This window comes from Trichosurus vulpecula, chromosome 2, assembly GCF_011100635.1.
Source record: "Trichosurus vulpecula isolate mTriVul1 chromosome 2, mTriVul1.pri, whole genome shotgun sequence".
Lineage (NCBI taxonomy): Eukaryota > Metazoa > Chordata > Mammalia > Diprotodontia > Phalangeridae > Trichosurus > Trichosurus vulpecula.
This window is the reverse complement of record NC_050574.1, coordinates 258,010,247-258,031,785: the sequence shown is the minus strand read 5'-3', so window position 1 is coordinate 258,031,785 and position 21,539 is coordinate 258,010,247. Positions and strand designations below refer to the sequence as shown.

The 21,539-nt window shown below is 34.1% G+C and overlaps 1 protein-coding gene across 1 annotated transcript in view; it reads left to right on the top strand.

Annotated features, from left to right (window-relative positions):
• The window catches only part of DNAH7 (dynein axonemal heavy chain 7), a 312,783-nt gene that overhangs the window by 208,751 nt on the left and 82,493 nt on the right, over window positions 1-21,539 (top strand). The window contains exons 47-50 of the mRNA XM_036744029.1: window positions 2,871-3,025; window positions 5,595-5,785; window positions 10,983-11,116; window positions 12,113-12,448. Of these exons, the coding sequence (XP_036599924.1) occupies window positions 2,871-3,025; window positions 5,595-5,785; window positions 10,983-11,116; window positions 12,113-12,448 (816 nt within the window). The remainder of the gene's footprint in view (window positions 1-2,870; window positions 3,026-5,594; window positions 5,786-10,982; window positions 11,117-12,112; window positions 12,449-21,539) is intronic.

Sequence of the window (21,539 nt, the reverse complement as noted above, 5' to 3'; positions counted from 1 at the left end):
ATAAGTAATAATGTTTATAGTGAAGAGAGTTTAGGTTTTTCTATTTTTCAGCTTTCAAAGTATGAGATTACGCAGGAATCACAATGGAAAGAGAATGCTCTTGGTTTTCATTATCTGAATTTTAAGTTTTTGATAAAAAATTCACTTTAAACTAGCTAACACAAATTTCTCAACAACAGTCTGATACTATTATTATTATAAGTACAGGAAAGCATTTTCAAATCTCATTTAAACTCCTTAATTGGTAATGAAAATTTGATCACCTGAAAATCTATTTGCTCAATTTTGGGGGTAGGCTCAATGAATTTGTGGGAGGATATGGACTAGAATTATACAGGGTGAGTAAACCAGGTGATTTGGAATCTGTTTTGTTGGTGGAATAGTCACAATGATGAGACCATAGATCCAATGGAGTATTGGTACATTGGACACTTTCTGTGATAAAAATCAGTAAAAAATTCAACTACTCATATGAATTGTCAGCAAAACAAATCCACCAAAATTTTCACTTTTGTATATAATTCAGATTGAATTTTGTGGTTCTGGTCATTAAAATGACCAGCTGTTTTGGTATTTGGCAGATGTGGAGATGGAAATGGCAAACCACTCCAGTATCTTTGCCAAGAAAACCCAAATAGAACTATAAAGAATTGGACACTACTGAAATGACTGAACAGCAAAAAGAAACAATTTCATAAATATTCATGTATTTAGTGACAAGATTTGATTTATTTAGCATGTATGGTCATCTGAAAAAATATTTAAAATTTTGTCATGTACTCTAAAATATATAAAAATCAACTTAATATCTATATACCATAGAAATTTAATGCCATTGAATTAGCTCACATATTTGAAAGAGATAATGAAATAAAAAGGAATTCGTATCTTGAATAATAATGAAATTTAATTGAATTTATTTTGATCAATAGACCAAATACAAGGAGCAGAATGGCTCACATAACTTTATAAGAGAAAAACCTAGAGGAGACGTTTAGTAGTATAACTCCCCCGCTCCCCCCCGCCCAAAAAAAGACCCGGTAAGCCAATGTCTTCCTAGATGAGAGAGAAGATAAAAGGATAGGTAGTGGTGTTGTTTTGGATTTCTTCAGAAGATGAACATGTCAAATAGATAACAGGTATCAATATTTGCATACAGCTATTAGCTGGAGCCTGATAATTACTGCTCAATCATACTTGGTAAAGACACATGATAGAAAATTATTGAAATGTCATCTATTTTTAAAAAGCATTTTATAAGGAAGATGACAGAGTAGTTGTTTTTCCCCAGCCTCTTCATTAAAAACCTCGTAGAAAGGAATTAAATACCAGATATATAGTAACGAAAGCTGAATTCACAAGATAAAAAGACAGAAACAACACACAACATTAAAAAAATCATGGAATATTATCATACAACTGAAATGTTAAGAATTCCCACTCATTGTTCCCACTCCCTACCCACAGGATGAGATAGTGTGGATGATTTGCTGTCTGCAGTGAAATTAAAGGATTTACTTTGATGAGATCATAGATCCATTGACATATCAACATCTTTTAACAAAATGAAATATGCAGCATTATTCTTTTTGGTCCAGACCTGTGATCTCATCAGTGGAGGGAGTACCTGGAAAGAAGTTCTTCCTACCAATGAAGATGAGTAACTGCTCTGCAACTTGGTAGTCTTTGAGAGTTGCCTGGTACACTGAGAAGTTAAATGACTTATCCAGACACACAACCAGTGTTTTACAAAGGTGCAGCTTGAACCCATATTGTCTTGACTCCTATCCCAGCCCTCTTATCTGCCACACTGCACTTTTATTTTAATGTAGTATCACAAAATGATAAATATGGAAATTAAATGAGGAAATATGGAAAGTAAAATCAGCAAAAAACTGAATTTTATACACATTGTCTTACAAGGACGTATGAAAAAGGAAAACAAAGCCAAAAATAATAAAAGTTATATAGTCAGAAAGGAACATGATATGGAAGAATCACTTGTTTATCTATTGTCTGGTGATTTTACTTTAAGTGCTAAGGGGGTTTTATGTAGAATTTTGTTCCTTTTAAATTTATTTGTTAAGAGCATTTGTTGCTGATTACTACATTTATAATGAAAACTTGAAAATTTGTAAAAAAAAAAAGAAAGAAAGAAAGAAAGAAAAGAAAACAAAGAAAAATGAGACAGAGAGATGAGCCAAGTATTGGGGTGACATAAATTCTGATGATTCAAAATTCATTTTCTAGCTTTTGTTTATCTATAATTTATGGTGATAGTTATTCCAGAGACATCATTAATTGGCTTTGAAGTGACCAGCAAGAATGACAAATAATTTCAAAGGTATAGTTTAAAATTTATAGAATTTTGAGTTTCAGACAGGAGAATAATCCACATTTGACTTATCAATTATTTTTTACTATCTTCATCTCAGTTAAATAATTTGATTAAAATAGTAGTGGCCTAAGAACATAATTTTCTTTGGGAATTGAAAAAAGAAACAATGAGAAAATAGAAATATTTATTTGATAAGTAATTTAACTAATCATGTACAACTACCATAAAATTTCCTATGAAGTGAAGAAAATACAAATTAAATTTGAATATTAAAATAATGACCATTTACAGATTTTGACCCAATGAGAAAATTTGACCCAAATGAGAAAATGGACATAATTTCATCATTCAATTTCACTTAAATATGCTATTTTGTTTTTTCAACTAGGACATCAAAACCATAATTCTGGAGGTTGTATCATACCTTCTTTGCATGCTCTAGCATAAATTGTGATGAAATTAGATGAAGTTATTAAGTGAGATATAGGCAATTTCATTTTTGCACCATTTTTATTCTTTCTTTCCCTCCCAGGAATGCAAGAAGATGGCCTCTGATGATAGATCCTCAGGGTCAGGCTAACAAATGGGTAAAGAATATGGAAAAAGCCAATAGCCTTCACATAATCAAATTAAGTGATGCAGACTATGTAAGGACCTTGGAAAATTGCATCCAATTTGGTACTCCTGGTAAGTAACTAAATTGTAAAACTGTATATTACCAAAATGCCTGGAGAGGGCACAATTAACTAAAAAATTGTTTAAGATGCAAAAAGGACAAACATCACATACATACAAAAATGGTGATTTCATTCTTCCATTTCATTATTTGATAATCAAATTAAACTTTGATAATTGTAATCACAGCAGGTTAGGAAATTTTCCATGCCTAAGGATTCGTTTACAATGATTTCTCTAATTTAGCTGTTTTAATTGTTGCCTGAAGTTGGGCACACTTTAATTTTCATTATGATTCTGATTTTCTTTTAAAGAGTCTATGTGATATACCAAAATTTGCTTACCAGATAGACCATCAGTCCTGTTGCCAGTTTTTTCTTTCTCCACATATAATATGAGTATTAGTGAATTTATAATATTTATTGGTGTGTCATTGTCCCTTTCTCATAACAAAGGCATCAAGAATCACATAATTGCTTTTCAGCAAAAATCTCATATAAGCTTTACATTTATCAACTTAAGAAACTAGATTAACTATTTTTATTGTTTGAGTAAATCTGTAATTAATTATATTTTAAATTTAAAAAGATGTAGAAAATACCCAAATACTCCCAAAAGACCTTTCTCTTTGAAATAGTGTTGTATATCATTGTATATCAAAACTATCCCAGTTTCATAATTTTTCATATCAATTTTTATAATGAAGTATATACTTATAAATAATAAACTTGAATGAGAGCAGGGTTTGAAAGCTGTGGGAAATAACCAGAAATTATATATATATATATATATATATATATATATATATATATATATATATGCATGTGTGTACATACATACATACATACAAATACACATACATATATGTTAACAAATACGAAACCATATTGATTCATGCAGCAAATATTAAAATTGTGTTAATATATACATATTTGATAGACAATATGGTATAGTGGTTAGAAAACCAACCTAGGAGTCCTAATAACTTGGGTTCAAGTCCTATTTCTAACACATAGGGGTCATGTAACAATGGGCAAGTCACTTAAATTCTCATTATCCCAAACAACTCTCTTGAGACCATAAGTTGCAGACCAGTCGCCAGTCTGTATTAATGGAAAGGAGTTTCACACTAGGAGTTCCCCACACCAATTAAATCACAGGTACAGTCCAAAAGAAAATTCACAATAGGGTATTTATACATTCAGCAAGCATTTCCCAAGTAAGGAGATACAAAAGTGCTGCCCTATGCCCTCAAGAAGCTGACAGTTTAATGGGATTGGGTTTTGGGGATTAAATATGTTTGTACATAAGAATAATGAGGATGAGATAAATGCTAGTACAATATACTGTGGGAGTTCAGAAGAGAAAGGAGAGATAATTTTTCACCTATTAATATTAGAATCAGAATTTTAGAGTTTAGTGATCAAATTGCTCAATCCTCTCATTTTGAAGATGGGGAAACTGAGGATAACATTCAGTCAACAAGCATTTATCAAGTACATCCTATGAGCCAGGCTCTTTGCTAGATGCTGGGGATGCAAAGACAAGAGGGAATGGGAGGCTGTGATTTGCCTAAGGTTAGATTCAGGATTTGACAGAGGCTAGAAGCTGTGGCCTTGTTCTCCTGGCTGGCAGTCTAGAGTTCTTTCTGTTACCCCAGGTCTGCTCTTCCACTCATCTGACTATTTTAAGGTAAGTTTTTAAACATAGTTAATAATCGCTTATTATATTTTTTTAAAAATTCATCAAAGAGAAGGGACAAATATCTTAAGTCCATTTTTAGTTTTATAAAGAGTGAAACAGATGGTGGTTGGTACAGCTATTTTTGCATTTAACCTTCAAGCAAACGAATCTGTCACAGTTACAGTTTAAAAAGCAGATGCAATTGAATCCTCTTCCATGTAAGCACCTGTCTTTAGATATTGGAAAATTCTAGAAAACTATAATGCAAGTAAAGGTATATTAGCTGATTTAAAGAGGAAATGAATCCACAAAGTGAATCATGCACATAATATTGGCAAATGACTGTCAACATATGTTCATATCTGCTACATTTTTATGATAGATTTGAATCCTGGCTACATCCTATAATGTACTATGTCATACCTAACATTTAGAAAAAAAGACAAGGAGTTAATTACTTAGCATTTTATGTTATTTCTCTCACTAGGATCAACCGTATGTTTACTTTAAGTGAGGTTATCAATCTCACTTAAAGCTATTAATGGCCTTGAATGTATGAGAATTTGTTTGCTTTTCAGTTTCAGACTGAGAAAATTTCTAAGGGAAGAAACGTTGGAAAACTTAGTTTATTTATTGGTAATATTAACACACAAACCATTAACACACACCATTTTCTAGTGTGTTCTCAATATCCCTACATGCATGGGCCATTTTTCATGTGTGTAAAGGGCTAAGAATTTTTCACCATCTTCCATAGGAATTTCCTCACCAAGCCAACAAAGCAAAGAATCTGGGTGGATGGTTGACCTTGTTGTAATGTGATCTTTTGTCTATACGAATGCAATGGATACATCCGGTAATTTCAATAATATGAAATCCTATTGTGAATTTGTTCTAGTATTGCTGGAAAATGTTGGGGAAGAACTGGATCCTATCCTGGAACCTCTTCTACTAAAGCAAACGTTTAAACAGGGTGGGAGTATATGTATTCGACTTGGTGACTCTACAATTGAATACGCACCTGACTTCCGCTTTTATATTACAACTAAGCTAAGAAATCCACATTATCTTCCTGAAACATCTGTTAAGGCTAGTACTTCAAAATAAATGTATTTCTAGTCCTGTTTTTATAATTAACCATTTTTCCCTTTTTAGTAGTATATATAAATGCCTATTATGTAAACGCGCTACTTTTTCATTTTGAACATTCCCTGAAAGTATTATGATTTGTAAATGTTACCTTTGACAGTGCTTAAGGAAAACATATTTCCTTAGTATTCTTTGAAAGCTCATCTAAGTTTAATTTTTCCTGTTGATAATCCTTCTGGATTTGGATTGTTTAAAATTGAAGCTTTACACAATCATGCTTTCTCTTATGTATCATCAAATGATAATATGCTAACAGTTCTTATTTGCACATTAGAATTTAGCATTTTCTGTTTTCCAGCATAAGATATCTTCTGTTTTATTCTCATTAGCTATTTGAGAGTTTTTTGCCACTAGTACTTTGAAGATGAGATACTAAAAGGTTTTTTGGGTGATAAAGGGTACTTTGAGCATCCGAGATTAAAAGACATTAGACCTTAATCAGATATCCATGACTCGAACCAAAACCAGGAAATAAGCAAAATGGATCATGAATTTGATGGCTAGCATGAAGAAAACATTAAGACAGTGGCAGTGTTTCAGGACTAGGGGGAAGGAAAAGTGGGTTTAGCTAAATGTGGGAAGTCTTTGTAAATAGTGATTGCAAGATCTACTCTGCGTATAGTAAAGATAAGATAGATAACCCTCTATCAATGTGCACCTCCAGAGGCAGAGGAAAAAATTAGATAAATTTTTGAGGTTATGATTCCAGAAGATAATGGAAACATTTCTAATGATGACAATGAAATAAAGCTTTGAGGAAAAGACTAGAAACTTAATTTTTTCCCATACTGGACTTAACAAGGTCTAGGTTAGTAATGTGAAACTAAATGTCATCTGTGTTCATGTAATTCTAAATGTTGTAATGTTTGAGGTTGCTACATTTTAATTTAGAAAAATAGGGAATATGTTCTAAGAATAAAAGAAGAAAAACATTTAGGCTAACAATAGTCACCAGTGATTTCTAATTGGCTGCAAATATGAGACTAATATGTATCTTAAAACACTTGAAAATGTAATTAGATTCTAAAATATGGATAATCCTGAATATATGGAATGTCTGATAAATTTAAGTTTGTGAAGGATTTTATTTTTTGTGGTAAAAATTTAATTTGTAACCATATCCTTAGTTTGTTATGAATGATGCATTCAATAAGTATTGAATGAGTGACTACAGTGTACAAGGTATGGTGCTAGGTACCATCCAGAAAGTTGGATTACATCACTGGTTTTAAGGAACTCATAGCCTAGCAAGGCAGTAAACATGCACACAAATAACAGTAATATAATTGCATATCTTAAAAGAACTACAGATGGTACTATGGGAGTACCAAAAAAGGTAGATGTCACTTACACAGAGGGTGCAAACAATTTTATAAAAGAAATAGCTTCTAAGTTGTGACTTAAAGGATGGGTAGAATTTGACAGGTGGAGATTGTATGGATGAAGACAATACACAATCTTTATCAGTCAAATTAAGAAATATGTTGACTTGGAAATGTTGCTTGTAAGTGAAACAGAATGAAATATAAAGCATTAAATTTAAACTCCAAAGTAAACTAATGGATTGCCAAAATATCTAAAAATAAAGAACAAGAGAAAAAATTAAATAGTAAATAAAACATACAGAAAATCGTGCATCTAACGGAAAAATCTTAAGTTCCCCACTGATATATAGTAGTTGTCACAAAACCCCAGGGAAGAAAATGATCCATGAGTCACTATTGAAATCCTTAAGATCCCTAGAGTATCTTATTGCTTCATTATTTTTAATTGCTTGGATTGATTAAACCGGGATTAGGAAATAGTGAGGCAGTTACTTGCTTTCATTTACAAATTAGGATCCTTTCTTAGAGTCCTACACAAAGAATTGTGTACCTCTTTGGAAGGGCACCAAAGGGATGACACTGACAATAAGCTGAAATGTATTCATTTCGATCTAAATAAAATACATTGATGAAGCCACATATTTTTAGTTTATTATATATGAATCGAAAGACTAGATCTTTTTTTAAAACTTTGACTTTAAATTGTTCAATGTTAAAAGAAAATGAAAGAAATTCTTCCTTTCATTTGCATGAAGTTATAGAATGCTTGTAAAACATGTATTCTGTTAGCAGTATAGTATGTCTCTAATAAGATAACCTCCCATGTATGCTATTATTTATACCAACTCTGAGAATATTCTCAAAGCTTTCAACATGTTGTTCCATGTATATATGCTGAAGCCCAGAACTATATAACTATTATTATTAATATGAAAGCAAAATTTTAAGGATTAATTACATAATTTAAAGTTCAGATCATACATTTTCTTAAAGCCATTTATTTTCTAATTCCTTTTATTCCTCTATTACCTATCACTATCTTGTTGGGTCTCTCTCTATTGCAATTTTTAACTGAATTTTAAAATTTGTGTGGGATATTGGATTTTCACTCATGTCTGTGTTTGAGTCATTTTCACTAAAAGTAACTTTAAAATAATTTGATTCTTAGTTTAGTTTTACCTTTAAATGTTAAAGGCATTAGTGTTTGGGTTTGACTATCCATCTGTTATTTTAAAATATACGGCTTACTTTTCCCTTGCTAAGTGAATGTAGTATTTACTTGATTAAAACAGTGCTATTTCTTTCATTTCAGCTTTAATTAGAATTTTATGCTTTTTTTCATTTCCCATCTCATTCATTTATTCAGTTCATTTGATAAGCATTTATTACTACCATGTGCCAGGCACATGTGCTAGGCCCTGAGAACACAAAACCAAAACTAAATGGCCTTTGCCTTCAAGGAGTTTACATTTTAATTGTGGTGAAGTGGGAGGGGGATGTACCATTTACACAGCTAAATAAATTTTTTTAAATGCATACGTAGATCTCAAAGTTCAAACTAAAATAAATTTAATCAAAAGAGAAAATTGGGAAACTACACTCTATGTCAGCCATATTAATCAATATTGTTTTAGACTAAAATAACTAGGCAGTATAAGGTTGTGGTACTGCTGTGGTGTAGGAAATGATGAGTTGGTGGACTTAGAAAACTATGAAAAGACTTGGACTTATGAAGGAAGATGTTATCTACCCTCAGAAGGCTACATGAATTAAGCATGAATATATGTATATGTGTGTGTGTATACACATTTGTGGGTATGTGTATACACACAGAGAAAGATATACAGAGACAGAGAAAGAGAGAAGCCTTGGGGATGGAGGGGGAGGAAAGGAGGCATAAAAGAATCAAGTAAAAAGTGCACAGCAGAGAACAAAAAAAAACAAAGAAAAGATGGACAGTTCTGAACCCAATGTGTAGTATTTATTATTATAACGGCTTTCTTGAAATGGAAATTTGTTGCTGTACATTTTGAATCCTCTCTTATGCTGTGCATATGGCAATGCTTTTTTTTTTCTTTTCTTATTTTGTGTTTAAGTTTTAGCATTTAAGTTTATAATATTTTTTATTGTATATTTAAATTTTAGCATTTAAGTTGAAAATAAATTAATTTTTAAAAAATGTATACAAAGTAAATTGCTGTCCCTTTCACTAGCAGACCTCATCTCTGGCTACTTATACTTATTGCATTTAAATTCTTCCCCTCAAATACTCCTAACTTAATTGATGAATATTCCAGAATATTCCCCTCCCCACCCCCATATGCTCATCTTTGGGAACAAGATTAGTAAGGTAGGCTCCCATATTTTAAATTAGGTCACTTAAGAGTTGTTTATGTTTTGGTTTTACCTGTGGAAAAATCTTTCTTGTTAACTACTTTGGAAAACCAAATAGGGTCTCCAAATAGACCAAAAATATTTGATATATGTTAATATACGAAATTGTTGAACTCTATTTCTACCAGAAATTAGAAAATGGTGATAATACATATATGTTGTCCAAAAGTATAGCAAAAAACATATAATTTTTTAAACAAATGCCTCTGCAGAGGCATTCAGTGCCCCAGCATTAACTGCTTTCTTAAAACTTAATATCTGCGAGTCACTTATAATTCCCATTGTGAAAAAAGTAAAAAAAAACATATAAAAATACCATTTCTGCTATTTTGTAGTGGTGGTTGAGGGATTTTAAAAAATTATTTAATAAGAGTGAGAAACTGGCCTTTGAACTTATACTGAGATGGCTACAACAATCTTGAATGTAGATATTTTGTATTAATGGGCCCCAGAGATAATTATGAGCTGCATAAATGTAGAAACATGGAGAAGGGTGACTTATGGCTATGGCCTAGATATTTCCAAATAGGACAGTATTCCTAAAGGCCCTTGTGTGTTTAACCATGGATCACAGCCCTAAATCAAAGAATTATCAGGATATACAGAATTAGAAAATACATGTCTTACATACCATTTCTGAAGGGGACCGATGCTCCCAGGTAAACCTTGCATCAATTGAATAGTGAAGGAGACATGTTATGCATTGGTTCTTGATGGCATCACCTTGGGGAATAATCAACAACTATCAGAGATCTTTAGGAATAAGAGAATAAAGGCTTATGAGTAGGGAATTTGAATATCACAGAATATGAATATGCTTGCCAATGTAGAGAATACGACAACACTAATGACTATAATGAAATAATCAACACTAAACAATTAGATATTGAGAAATTGTTTCTCCAACAGTACTGATTAAATATAAATTTCTTAATTCATTTCTGTATCAACAAGTCTGTCACTATAATTCAGAAGGGTTCATATAGTAAAGATACTTTTAAAAACCCGACATCAGTGTTTTCTCTTGTTATTTTCTTACCTCTTATAACTGCCAATAGCCTTAAAATGAGAATTAGCTAATATATTCAATTATGAGGAAATTCTCTCAATCTAATTCTTTTGCATCTATCATTGAAAGAGTTGTCAGCAATTAATAGTTTTTAATAAGGATATATTAAAGCACCTTTATACTATTTCATTTGGGAATGACATTATAAGTATTTAAAATACAGTCATGTCCCCTAAAACCTATAATTCTAGTCCCTAGAAATAATTTTAAATCCCCATCCTTACATAAATTTCTAGGCTAAATAAAATGTGCTTTGCGAAGTGTTTTATGTAGGAATGTGGTCAATAGAGAATATTGTTTTTAATGAAAGGGAGCATAATGGTGTTTTTGTAAAAATTTTCATTTATAGGTCACATTACTGAACTTTATGATAACTCCTGAAGGAATGCAAGATCAGCTTCTTGGAATTGTAGTAGCACGAGAGAGACCAGATCTTGAAGAAGAAAAGCAAGCTTTGATATTACAAGGCGCTGAAAACAAAAGGTTTCACATTTTGCTAATTATGAGACTCACTTATCTTATAACGTAAAGAGTGAAAGTTTATTAAAGTACACATTGAGGATAAGATCTTTTCTTTTAAAGAGTACATGAAATTCTAATACTCTTATTAGAGTATCTCTGATTTTAAAATAATCATTTTAAAAATTGTATTGTTAAAGATAGTTTTACATGTCAATACTTTTGTATGAATGATTAGAAAACAGTTGCCCAAATTTCAAGACAAGTGCATTTTCAGATATAAAAATAATATTCTCATTAGTACATAAGTTTAATCACACAATTTTGATTTCTACAATGTAGTCTTTATTCATCTAAAGTTACTTAATGGCACTCTGTTATGTAAAGAAATTAATATTTTTATTCAGACTACTTTGCCCCCAAACAGCCATGACACAAATTTTAGAGGATACAAATATCTGTTAGACCATCAAGTAAAATATAAGGGAAGCAAATAGAGCTATATAATTTGTCTACTTTGTGTTCGAAACCTTTAATGTGGGTAATAAGATTAGGCTTTATGACTTAGCATCAGAGTGCAATGGGAAGAGCACAGGATGTGGAATCAGAAGGGTCCTGGCATCACCAGAAATTATAAGCTGTGTAACTATGAGCAAGTCCCTTAACCTCATTGAGCTTCATTTTCCTCCTCAATAAGACAGTACTAATAAAATTTTTCCTCCCTAACTCACGGGAATGATGAAGGGAAAATACTTTTTACAAACTATAAAGCAATATACAAATATGAGTTGTCGTTGTTCTCACCATTATCACTTCTGTTATTATTTAAATGATCTCTCTATGTGGAGTGGAATGGTTTGTCTTTGTTATGTTTTTCCAGATAAGTGGACATCAGAATATAGCATCAGTCTTTATGTAACAAACTAAATTTTTGTTACAAAAGAATGTATATTTTTAAGAGTATATATGTAAAGTGTTTTTTTTTTCCTTCAATGAAACCTCCCCTACATTTTATTTTAGGCAGTTAAAAGAAATAGAAGACAAGATTTTAGAAGTTCTTTCATCTTCAGAAGGCAATATATTAGAAGACGAAACTGCTATTAAGATATTATCTTCCTCGAAGGCTTTAGCTAATGAGATTACTGAGAAACAGGCAGTAGCTGAAGACACAGAGAAAAAGATTGATGACACCCGTATGGAATACCGTCCGATTGCCATTCATTCGTCAATCCTGTTTTTCTCAATAGCAGATTTAGCTAACATTGAACCCATGTACCAGTACTCGCTCACTTGGTTTATTAACCTTTTTATCCTGTCCATAGAAAATTCAGAGAAATCTGAAATTTTGCAGATAAGGTATGTGAGATAAATACTAATTAATTACTAATTAATGCAAGGGTATCAGAAAGTGTTTTGTAGCTTTCATTGTTATTTTGGTATTATATTGGCATTGTGGCAGTTTTTCCAAAATGAACCTGATTAATCATTATCCCAGAAATAAACTTGAGATTTAGGAGCTGAACAGATGTATCCAAACTCAATCTGTTAAGCCATTCTTCAGTGAATCATTTGCAAATAGATGTGCAATTCTAGTAATAAAAAAAAACTTCAGCTTATTGTTTCAAAATTTTATTAACAATTATCAATGACAAGAAGTAATATAGAAGAAATATGATCCTAGTAAGAGCTTACCTTTTTTTTAAAAAAAGGTAAGATGCATGCAAAAATACCTTTAAGTAAAAACCATACTTGATAAGTGCTGGTAAAAATTCATTATTTTTTACAGTATTAGTTCTTATTAATTAGCTTCTTTTTTTGAATGAAATTCTTTTTTACCCTTGAATGTTCTATTTTGATCATTGTTACCAAGGTTTTTAAAAAAAAATTTCAAAGAATTAATTTAGAATGTATTTGCAATAAAATTAAGACTATTTTTAAGAGTTGCTGTATGAACAAAATAGAATTTGTATGCCTCAAGATTGATTAGGTGACTTTCATAGTTCTATGTTGCACATTGTAAATGTTTGTGGCATTTTAGAATAATATTTAACATGGAGAAATGCTAGGAAAAAATAGATTCACTGATCCAAAAATCATTTAAAGAAACTATGGGAACTCTGTAGTTCTTTTTTGTTGACTAGTTGTATCAATATGAAGTCGCACACATATGAAGTCTAAGCTTCAGTGAATATTAAGCTTAAAGACTCATATATATATATAGTTAAGAAGTCTATTGTAGAAATCTAACATGTTAATCTCAATGTTAATCTCAGTAAAGACTGATATATTTCTTCATATGTAATTTTTTAAGTTTTTTTCTTTCCCAAGGAGTTTTCCACCTACTTAGAATTCTGAAATTTTTTAAACTAGTAATATTTTAGCAATGATCATTTGTTATTCTCCAACTCATACAGTGAGCATGGTAAATTAATGCTGCTATACAATTTTTATTTATGGCTCATCTTTCTACTAAAATTATATATATACAGTGTTGATAAACCTTCCCTTTCATCTAAGTCAATTCATTTCCCCTGTTTGAAAATGTTGAAGGAATAACAGAATCTTCAGAGAAGAAATGTAATAATGGATATGGGGCTCAAAAGTTCATGCTTTTTGTTTGAGAATATTAACAATTCCTTTAGATTATCCTATATTGTACATGCTTCTGACAATCTTATGACTTAACAAGTACTAATAGCAAAACTAGGAAAAAGAAAACTGGGCTTTTAAAAAGAAAAAGTCCCTAGGCCTTCCTTGTTTCTACTTTAGTAAAGTGAAGAATAGAATAATCTTTACATACATACATATATATAATATGCACACACACTCATACATACATATACCTATTTGTGTCTGATGGTAGCCATCTCTAGGGTGGGAGGGAGGAGGGAAGAAAAATTACATGATAATTTTGTTGTATATTGGAAAGAAATGGCAGGCTGTGTGTGCATAATGGATTTGTAGTTTTATGTACAATCATCTTTTTTTAATTAGATTTTTTGTATCTTATTCTTATTTTCTGTTAAATATTTCTGTTACATTTTCCCTAAAATTTTTTAAACAATTTTATTTAAAGTTTTGAGTTCCAAATTCAATCATCTCTCCCTCCCTCCTTGCCCTCTCCCTTCCCTAAGATGGTAAGCAATCAGATATAGATTATACATGTGCAATTATGTAAAACATTTCCATGTTAGTCATTTTGCACAAGACTCAAATAAAAGAAAAAATAATAGAAAGTGAAAATAGCATTCTTCAGTCTGTATTCAATCAATATCAGTTCTTTCTCTGGAGGCAGACGGTATGCTTCAAAATTAGTCCTTTGGAATTGTCTTGGATGATTGTATTGCTGAGAATAGCTAAGTCACTCACAGTTCTCCATTGAACAATATTGTTTTTATTGTGTACAACTTTCACCTGGTTCTTTTCACTTCACTATGCCTCAGTTCATGTAAGTCTTTCCAGATTTTTCTGAAATCATCCTGCTTGTCATTTCTTATACCACAGTAATATTCCATTACAACCTTATACCCTAGCTTGTTTAGCCATTCCCCAATTGATGGGCATCCCTTTAATTTCCATTTCTTAGATACCACAAAAAGAGCTGCTATAAGTACTTTTGTACAAATAGATCCTTTTCCCCTTTTTTGGATGTCTTTGGGATATAGACCTATTGGTCTCGTGTTGCTGTGGTATTGCGATCAAAGGGTATGCACAGTTTTATAGCCTTTTGGGCATAGTTCCAAATTGCTATCCAGAATGGTTGAATCAGTTGACAACTCCACCAATGGTGCATTAGTGTCCCAGTTTTCTCATATCCCCTCCAACCTCCAACATTTTCCTTTTTTGTCATATTAGCCACTCTGATAGATGTAAGGTGTTACCTCAGAGTTCTTTTAATTTGCATTTCTCTGATCAATAGTGTACAACCATCTTTTTTATTGTACTATATTATGAAAATGTGTGTTTTCTTCCATAAATTAAAAATAAAATTTTAAAAAAAGGAAAAATCAACAGCAATAAGCCAGGATTTTTAGAAGTAAAAAATTATGTGTTTGGTAGAATTAAGAGAATTAATCTGCTTTCCCTCTGTCATCATAGTCAAAGGCTTATCATCTTTCTTCAGACAAAACCATTAAGACATTTTCCCATTTTAAAATTAGCTATCTGCTTTTTGTTTTGTGATTTCTGGCTAGTACTCTACCTTGAAGATGAAATTAGAATTCATCCAACAAAAATAATGTCTCCGTTAGAATTGCTACATAGTATCTAAAATTTTAATATCAACAACAAAATTTAACATTTCATTCTGACTCAATGTGAGATCTGGTTCAAAATTAGAAATTGAACTAACTTTCCAGTAGCTAAAGTCTTTAAATAATATCCATTAACAATCAGAACATTTTTAATACTAATGTTCCCAAGTCATTAATTAATGAGGGGATTTAATTAATTATAATTAATTTAATTAATTCCTAATTAATTAGGACATTAGTATGTCCAAGGGTTCAAAATTAGCCTTCAGAAAAGAAGTATGTACAGTGAGAACAATTTGCTATTTTGCCAGACTCAATGTTTTTTCACTCGTTCTCATTTAGGAAAATTATCAGCTAGATAAACCTGTAGGTCAAGAACAGAGGTGTCAACACAAACTTCATTACTAATCTGCTTGTCTTTAACAACCAGTCAATAGATGCTAGCCAGTTGAAAGATTTAGTTATCCTATAGAGTAAAGAGCAGTGTGACTTAGTAGGTAGAGAACCTGGAAAACCAGGAACACTTGGGTTCAAGTGGTATAGTAGAAAAGGCACTGGCTTTTGAACCAGAAGACCTGGATTCAAATTCCATCTCTGATGCTTATGTGACCTTGGGCAAGTCATTTAACATCCCTAAGTTTCTATTTCTTCATCTGTAAAATGAAGAAGTTGAACTAGATACCTTCTGAGGACCCTTTGAGCTCTAGGTTTTTGATCTGATTCCCTACCTCTGACTCATACTGTCTACATCTAGGTGATGGTGGGTAAGTCACTTAACCCAGGCAACTCTATGATGAGAAATTTGAGAGAAGATGCTCATCCGCATCACAGCTCCCCTAAAAAATGTATTGAGACCTTTTTTAGAGGACAAAAAAAGAAATAAACTTGTACTTAGCCCTATCAGAAAATAGAGAATATCCCTTCAAAAACTCAGTGGGGGTAGAGATACCTTCATATAGTAAACTGATCAGACATGTTACTGAACTGGGAATTAATTAGGCTTCGTTATTAATCAGATGATGCTTTTCCTTTAACCAGATTTCTATTCTGCCAAAAGATTACTGTAATGTACTTGACCAGTAAGGGCTCTGCAATCTCTTAATAGGTTAACAGTCATTACAGGTAAGCCAAGTAAACAGTAGGTTTCATTGTTTGATTTGTGGGGCACAAGAACAGCCTATCCACAGTGAGAGTGAGTCTTTTAAATTTTCATTTCATCTCAAGAAGTTTTTTCTTAGAATACAAATAGCCCTGAAAGAGGGTGTGTTGAATACTTTGAGCACCTCTGAAAACAGGCTCACATTGCTGGAAGGGGCCCAAGGAACATATAGTATGACCAGTGATTGCACAGAAATCATCTGCTGTGACGTCTGAGTCCCTGAGTCTCCCTGCAACCTCCAGGGAGGGAGAACCTACCAAGGCTGCCTATTCCACTTTTACCTCAACTCAAGCTGAAATCTGCTTCTCTCAAACTCTAAACCTTCCACCAGTATCTCTTCATTCTGTCCCCTGGGGAGCTGCTCAGTTTAATTGAACAACCATTTCTTAAGTCTTCTCTGTGTAATGATAGTTAGTATGATGTAGTACATAGGGCGTGGGACTTCTGTTCTCACCTCAGGCATTTGCTAGTTATGTGACTTTGGACAAGTTACTTATATTTTCTGAGCCTCACTGTCCCCATCTTTGAAATGGAGCAGATGATTTTAATAATGGCACCTATTCCACAGTTGGGGCAACTAGATGGTGAGGTGGATAGTGCTGGGCCCAGAATCAGGAAGACTCCTCTTCCTGAGTTCAAATCTGGTTTCAAACACTTACTAGCTGGGTGACCCCATGCAAGTCACTTAACTCTGTTTGCCTCAGTTTCCTCATCTGTAAAATGAACTGGAGAAGGAAATGGCCAATTACCTTCCACAGTTGTTGTGGGAATTAATATATATGCAATAAAGAGGGAAGATGGGGATGCCGGACAAGCTAGGCTGAGGTCAGTGCATGTAAGATGGGTGATTGATTTAGGGGAATCTCACCCTGTAAAATCATCAGACTTATAAATTGAAGGGCATGTTAGTCAAAGGGGAAGGGATGATATCATTTGTGCCACTGATGTGTGTGCTCAGTTGGGCCAAGAGAAGGATCACAATAAGCTACGTTCTCTATTACTTGCTCTTCAGAGTGGCATTAAACGCTGCTAAGAAAGCGCCATATCATTTGGACATATATTTTAGAAGTTAGTTCCAAAATACTCCTCTGCCCATCATGAAGAAAGGTTGAGCTTTCAAAGTAGTCCCCAGTTCCTTGGCTCACAAATTTATTCTACCTCATCTAGGGGCTTTGAGTTATCAATCTCTCTCACACAATTTTCTCTCTTCCCCAACTCCTGTCCTCATACTAGGGGGCTTGATCGTACATGTTGACTATCTCTCAAACATCCTAACCAACTCAATTCCTCAACCTACTCACTTCTTACGACCTGTCTTCCACCCCACATCAGCCATACACAAAGATGGTCATTCCGTTTATCTTGCTATCAGCCATAAATGTAATGTCTCCGCTATCAAGAATTCCGAAGTCCCCTTATCTGACTATAAACTGTTGGTACTCCACCTTCCTTCTGCCTTCCCTTACCAGACCTCTTCATCCATGCCAGGACCTCTAATCCCTTGACCTCCCAGTTTTCTCTCAGCTGTCTTCCCTGCACTAGCCACTTTTTTCTCCTTTCCTCCTCTTGACTCCTTGGTGAACAGTTCAACTCCACACTGTCCTTTTGAGTCCCTGGCTTCTTCTGATGTCACCAATTATGGCCTGCTGAGCTTTAGCCTCGTTGATCACTCCCATCCTCTGCCTTTGCTCCTATACACACACTGCTCGATGCGGGAGGAGAAAAGCACGCAACCAGTCTGACTGTTGTTCAGTCGTTTCAGTTGTGTCTAACCCTTTTCATTGTCATCTGGAGTTTTCTTGGCAAAGGTGCTGGAGCAGTTTGTCATTTCCTTCTCCAGCTCATTTTACAAAAGAGGAAACTGAGGCAGAGTTAAGTGACTTGCCTAAAGTCACATGGTTATTTTAAGTGTCTGAAGCCAGACTGATTTGAACTCAAGAAGCTGAGTCTTCCTGACTTCTGGCCCCACATTCTATTCACTGAACCACCTAGCCGCCCTCCCTGCCTTCCCCTGCTACCTAGCTGTTCCCACCAGCAGACTTTTGCAATAGACCAGCCATGGGGTGATAAAGGCCTGCACTAGAGTAATTATGGTGTCAGAGAAGAGAAGGGGATATATTTTAGAGATGTTGCAAAGGTGACTTTGACAGGCATTGGCCATAGATTGGCTGGGGGTTAGGGGGGGAAGAATAGAGATCATGAGAGTCCAAGATGATGAGCCTGAGGGCCTAGGAATATGGTATTGCCCTTGCCAGTAATAGGCAGTTAGGAAATGGGGAGGGTCTGGGGGAAAGATTATGAGTGTTGTTTGCATATGTTGAGTTCTGACTGGGCCCACTACAAATTTATGTTGTTATTGTTGTTCAGTCATTTCTCATTCATGTCTGACTCTTCATGACCTTATTTAGGGTTTTCTTGGTAGAAATACTGGAATGGTTTACCATTTCTTTCTCCAGCTCATTTTACAGATGAGGAAACTGAGGCAAACAGGGTTAAGTGGCTTGCCCAGGGTCACATAGCCCATAAATATCTGAGACCAGATTTGAGCTCAGGAAGATGTCTTCCTGATTCCAGGCCTGGCACCCAGCCCACTGTGCCACCTAGCTCAAATGGGCAATCCTTCTACACCTTCCTTGTCAACTCGCTATCCCAACTCTCCACAACCCTTCCAAACCTTTTCATGCCTAAAACCTCATATGGCTCCCCCTAGCCCCACCTCTTGCTTGAGAACTTTGCCTTTTATTTTATTGAAAAAGAAGTCATTCATAATGAACTCCCTCTTTTCCCCACTCCCTCATATCACTCAAGTGCCTTCTACCACTATCTCCGTCACCCCTGTCCCACATTAAAATGTGGACCTACTCCTATCAACCCTTCAGCTGCATTTTGTGACTAAACTCCTTGAAAAAACCATCTACAATAAGTGCCTTCACTTACTCTCTTCTCACTTTCTTAAGTCCATACTCTCTAGCTTCCAACTTCATGATTCCACTAAAACTGCTCTCTCCAAAGTTGGCAGTGATCTCTTAATTGTCAAATCTTCTTTCTAGATTTTCAGAATGCCACATTCTCCTGGTTCTCCTCTGACCCATCTGACCACTCCTCAGTGTCCTTTGCTGGGTCCTCATCCAGGTCATGACCTCTAAATGTCGGTATCCCATGGGGTTTGTTCCTGGGCCCTCTACTCTTCTCCCTCAATCTTACTTCATTTGGTGACTTCATAAACTGCCATGGATTTGATTACCATCTCCATGCTAATAATTCTCAAATCAACCTATCCTGCCACACTTCTCTGCTTACCTCCAATCTCCAATGGTTTCTCAACCTACATGTCCAGTAGATATTCCGCACACCACCCCCCCAACTCCCTATTGCTTTCAAAGGCAATTATCTTCCTAGGCCTCAGGCTCACAATTTAGATGTCATCCTTGACTGTTCATTATCTCACATCTTCCCTTCCTTCCTCTCCCTGCCCCCCTTCTAATCTGTGGTTATCAAAGTCACTTTTGCAACATTTCTAAAATACATCCCTTTCTCTTCTCTGACACTGTCACCACTCTAGTGCAGGCCCTTATTACCTCATGCCTGGACTATTTCAATAGCCTGCTGATGGGTCTCAAGTGTCTCCACACCTTAATCCATCCTCCAGCTACCAAAGCAATTTTCTTAAAGCGGAGATCTGACTATGTCATTCCCCCTCCTCCGCGAACTTGAGTGGATCCCTACTGTCTCCTGGATCAAATACACAATTCTGTGTTTGGTCTTCTGAATTCTTAGCCCCATTCTGCCTTTACTCTGCACCATGCACTCTTGGATCCAATGACAGTGGCCTCCTTTCTGTTCCTTAAATATGGCATTCCATCTTTTACCTCCTGGCATCTTCTCTAGCTGTCTCCCATGCCTGGAATGCTCTCCTCATCTCTTCCGAATTGGCTTTCAACTAAAATCCGTCTTAACACAGGAATTATTAGTACCTTCTTAATTCTAGTGCCTTCCTTTTTTAAAATTTGTTCCTATTTTTCACGTACATAGATTCTTTATACATATCTATTTGCTTGTTGTCTCCACTGTTAGACTGTGAGCTCCTTGAAGGTAGGTACTATCTTTTTGCCTTTTTTGTATCCCCAACATTTTTCTCAGTGCCTGGTATATAGTAGGCACTTAATAAGTGTTTATGGACTGACTCTTACTACTATTTTTGCTTATCAACTTAAATTGGCTATGAAATGCTATTTCAGAATCACACCAAAATGTTTGTGACCCTTTGGGGAAATTACTAACTTGTCATGTTTCCCATGGATAAAAAAAGCACTATTTCAACCACCTCAAGTAATTTAATCTCAATTGAAATATAAACACATTTCCTTTGTAAATACCGAGAGGACTTTTTCTGGAAGTAAAACTTTTTTTGCCAAAATTTGGACATTATTTTTTAGAAGCAGAAAACATTATTTCCCATTGGAATACTTCTCTTTCTAAATCCTATGGAGTAGTAAGAAAGGGTTTTCCATTAACATGCCAAAAATTGCTCCAGAGAATTCCTATAAGGCCATGGCCTGCCATATACTGTAGAGATTAATGTAATTATATTTTCCTCCTGATTCAAGGATATAGACTAGAGCAAAACAAGACCAAAAAAATTGTCTACCTTCACATTTGCAAATTTTTTAATTGCAAAGAAAACATGATTTAGTGATTTTGTTATGAACTAAGAACTTGTGATTCAAATTCGAGCACTACTACCTTCAGTTTCACTAGCCTTCTCTAGTGGGGAGGGGGGCTTTGCCAATTTTATTGGTACTTTTTCCCCCATGTTCTAAAGTTCTAGGCAGTTTTCTTATATTAATTTTTGCTTTATGGTCTTCAGGTTTCTTGACTTATATTCTTCTGGTAGACCTATGGGTGTTTCTGTGAACCCTGTCATCAAGATCAATGCTTTGCTTGTATAGAAATGAAGTTTTTCTTAAAGTTATTACTTTTTGCTTCTGTTAGACTTTTTTACTTCGGTTATATTTGCACTTCTCATCAGTCTCTC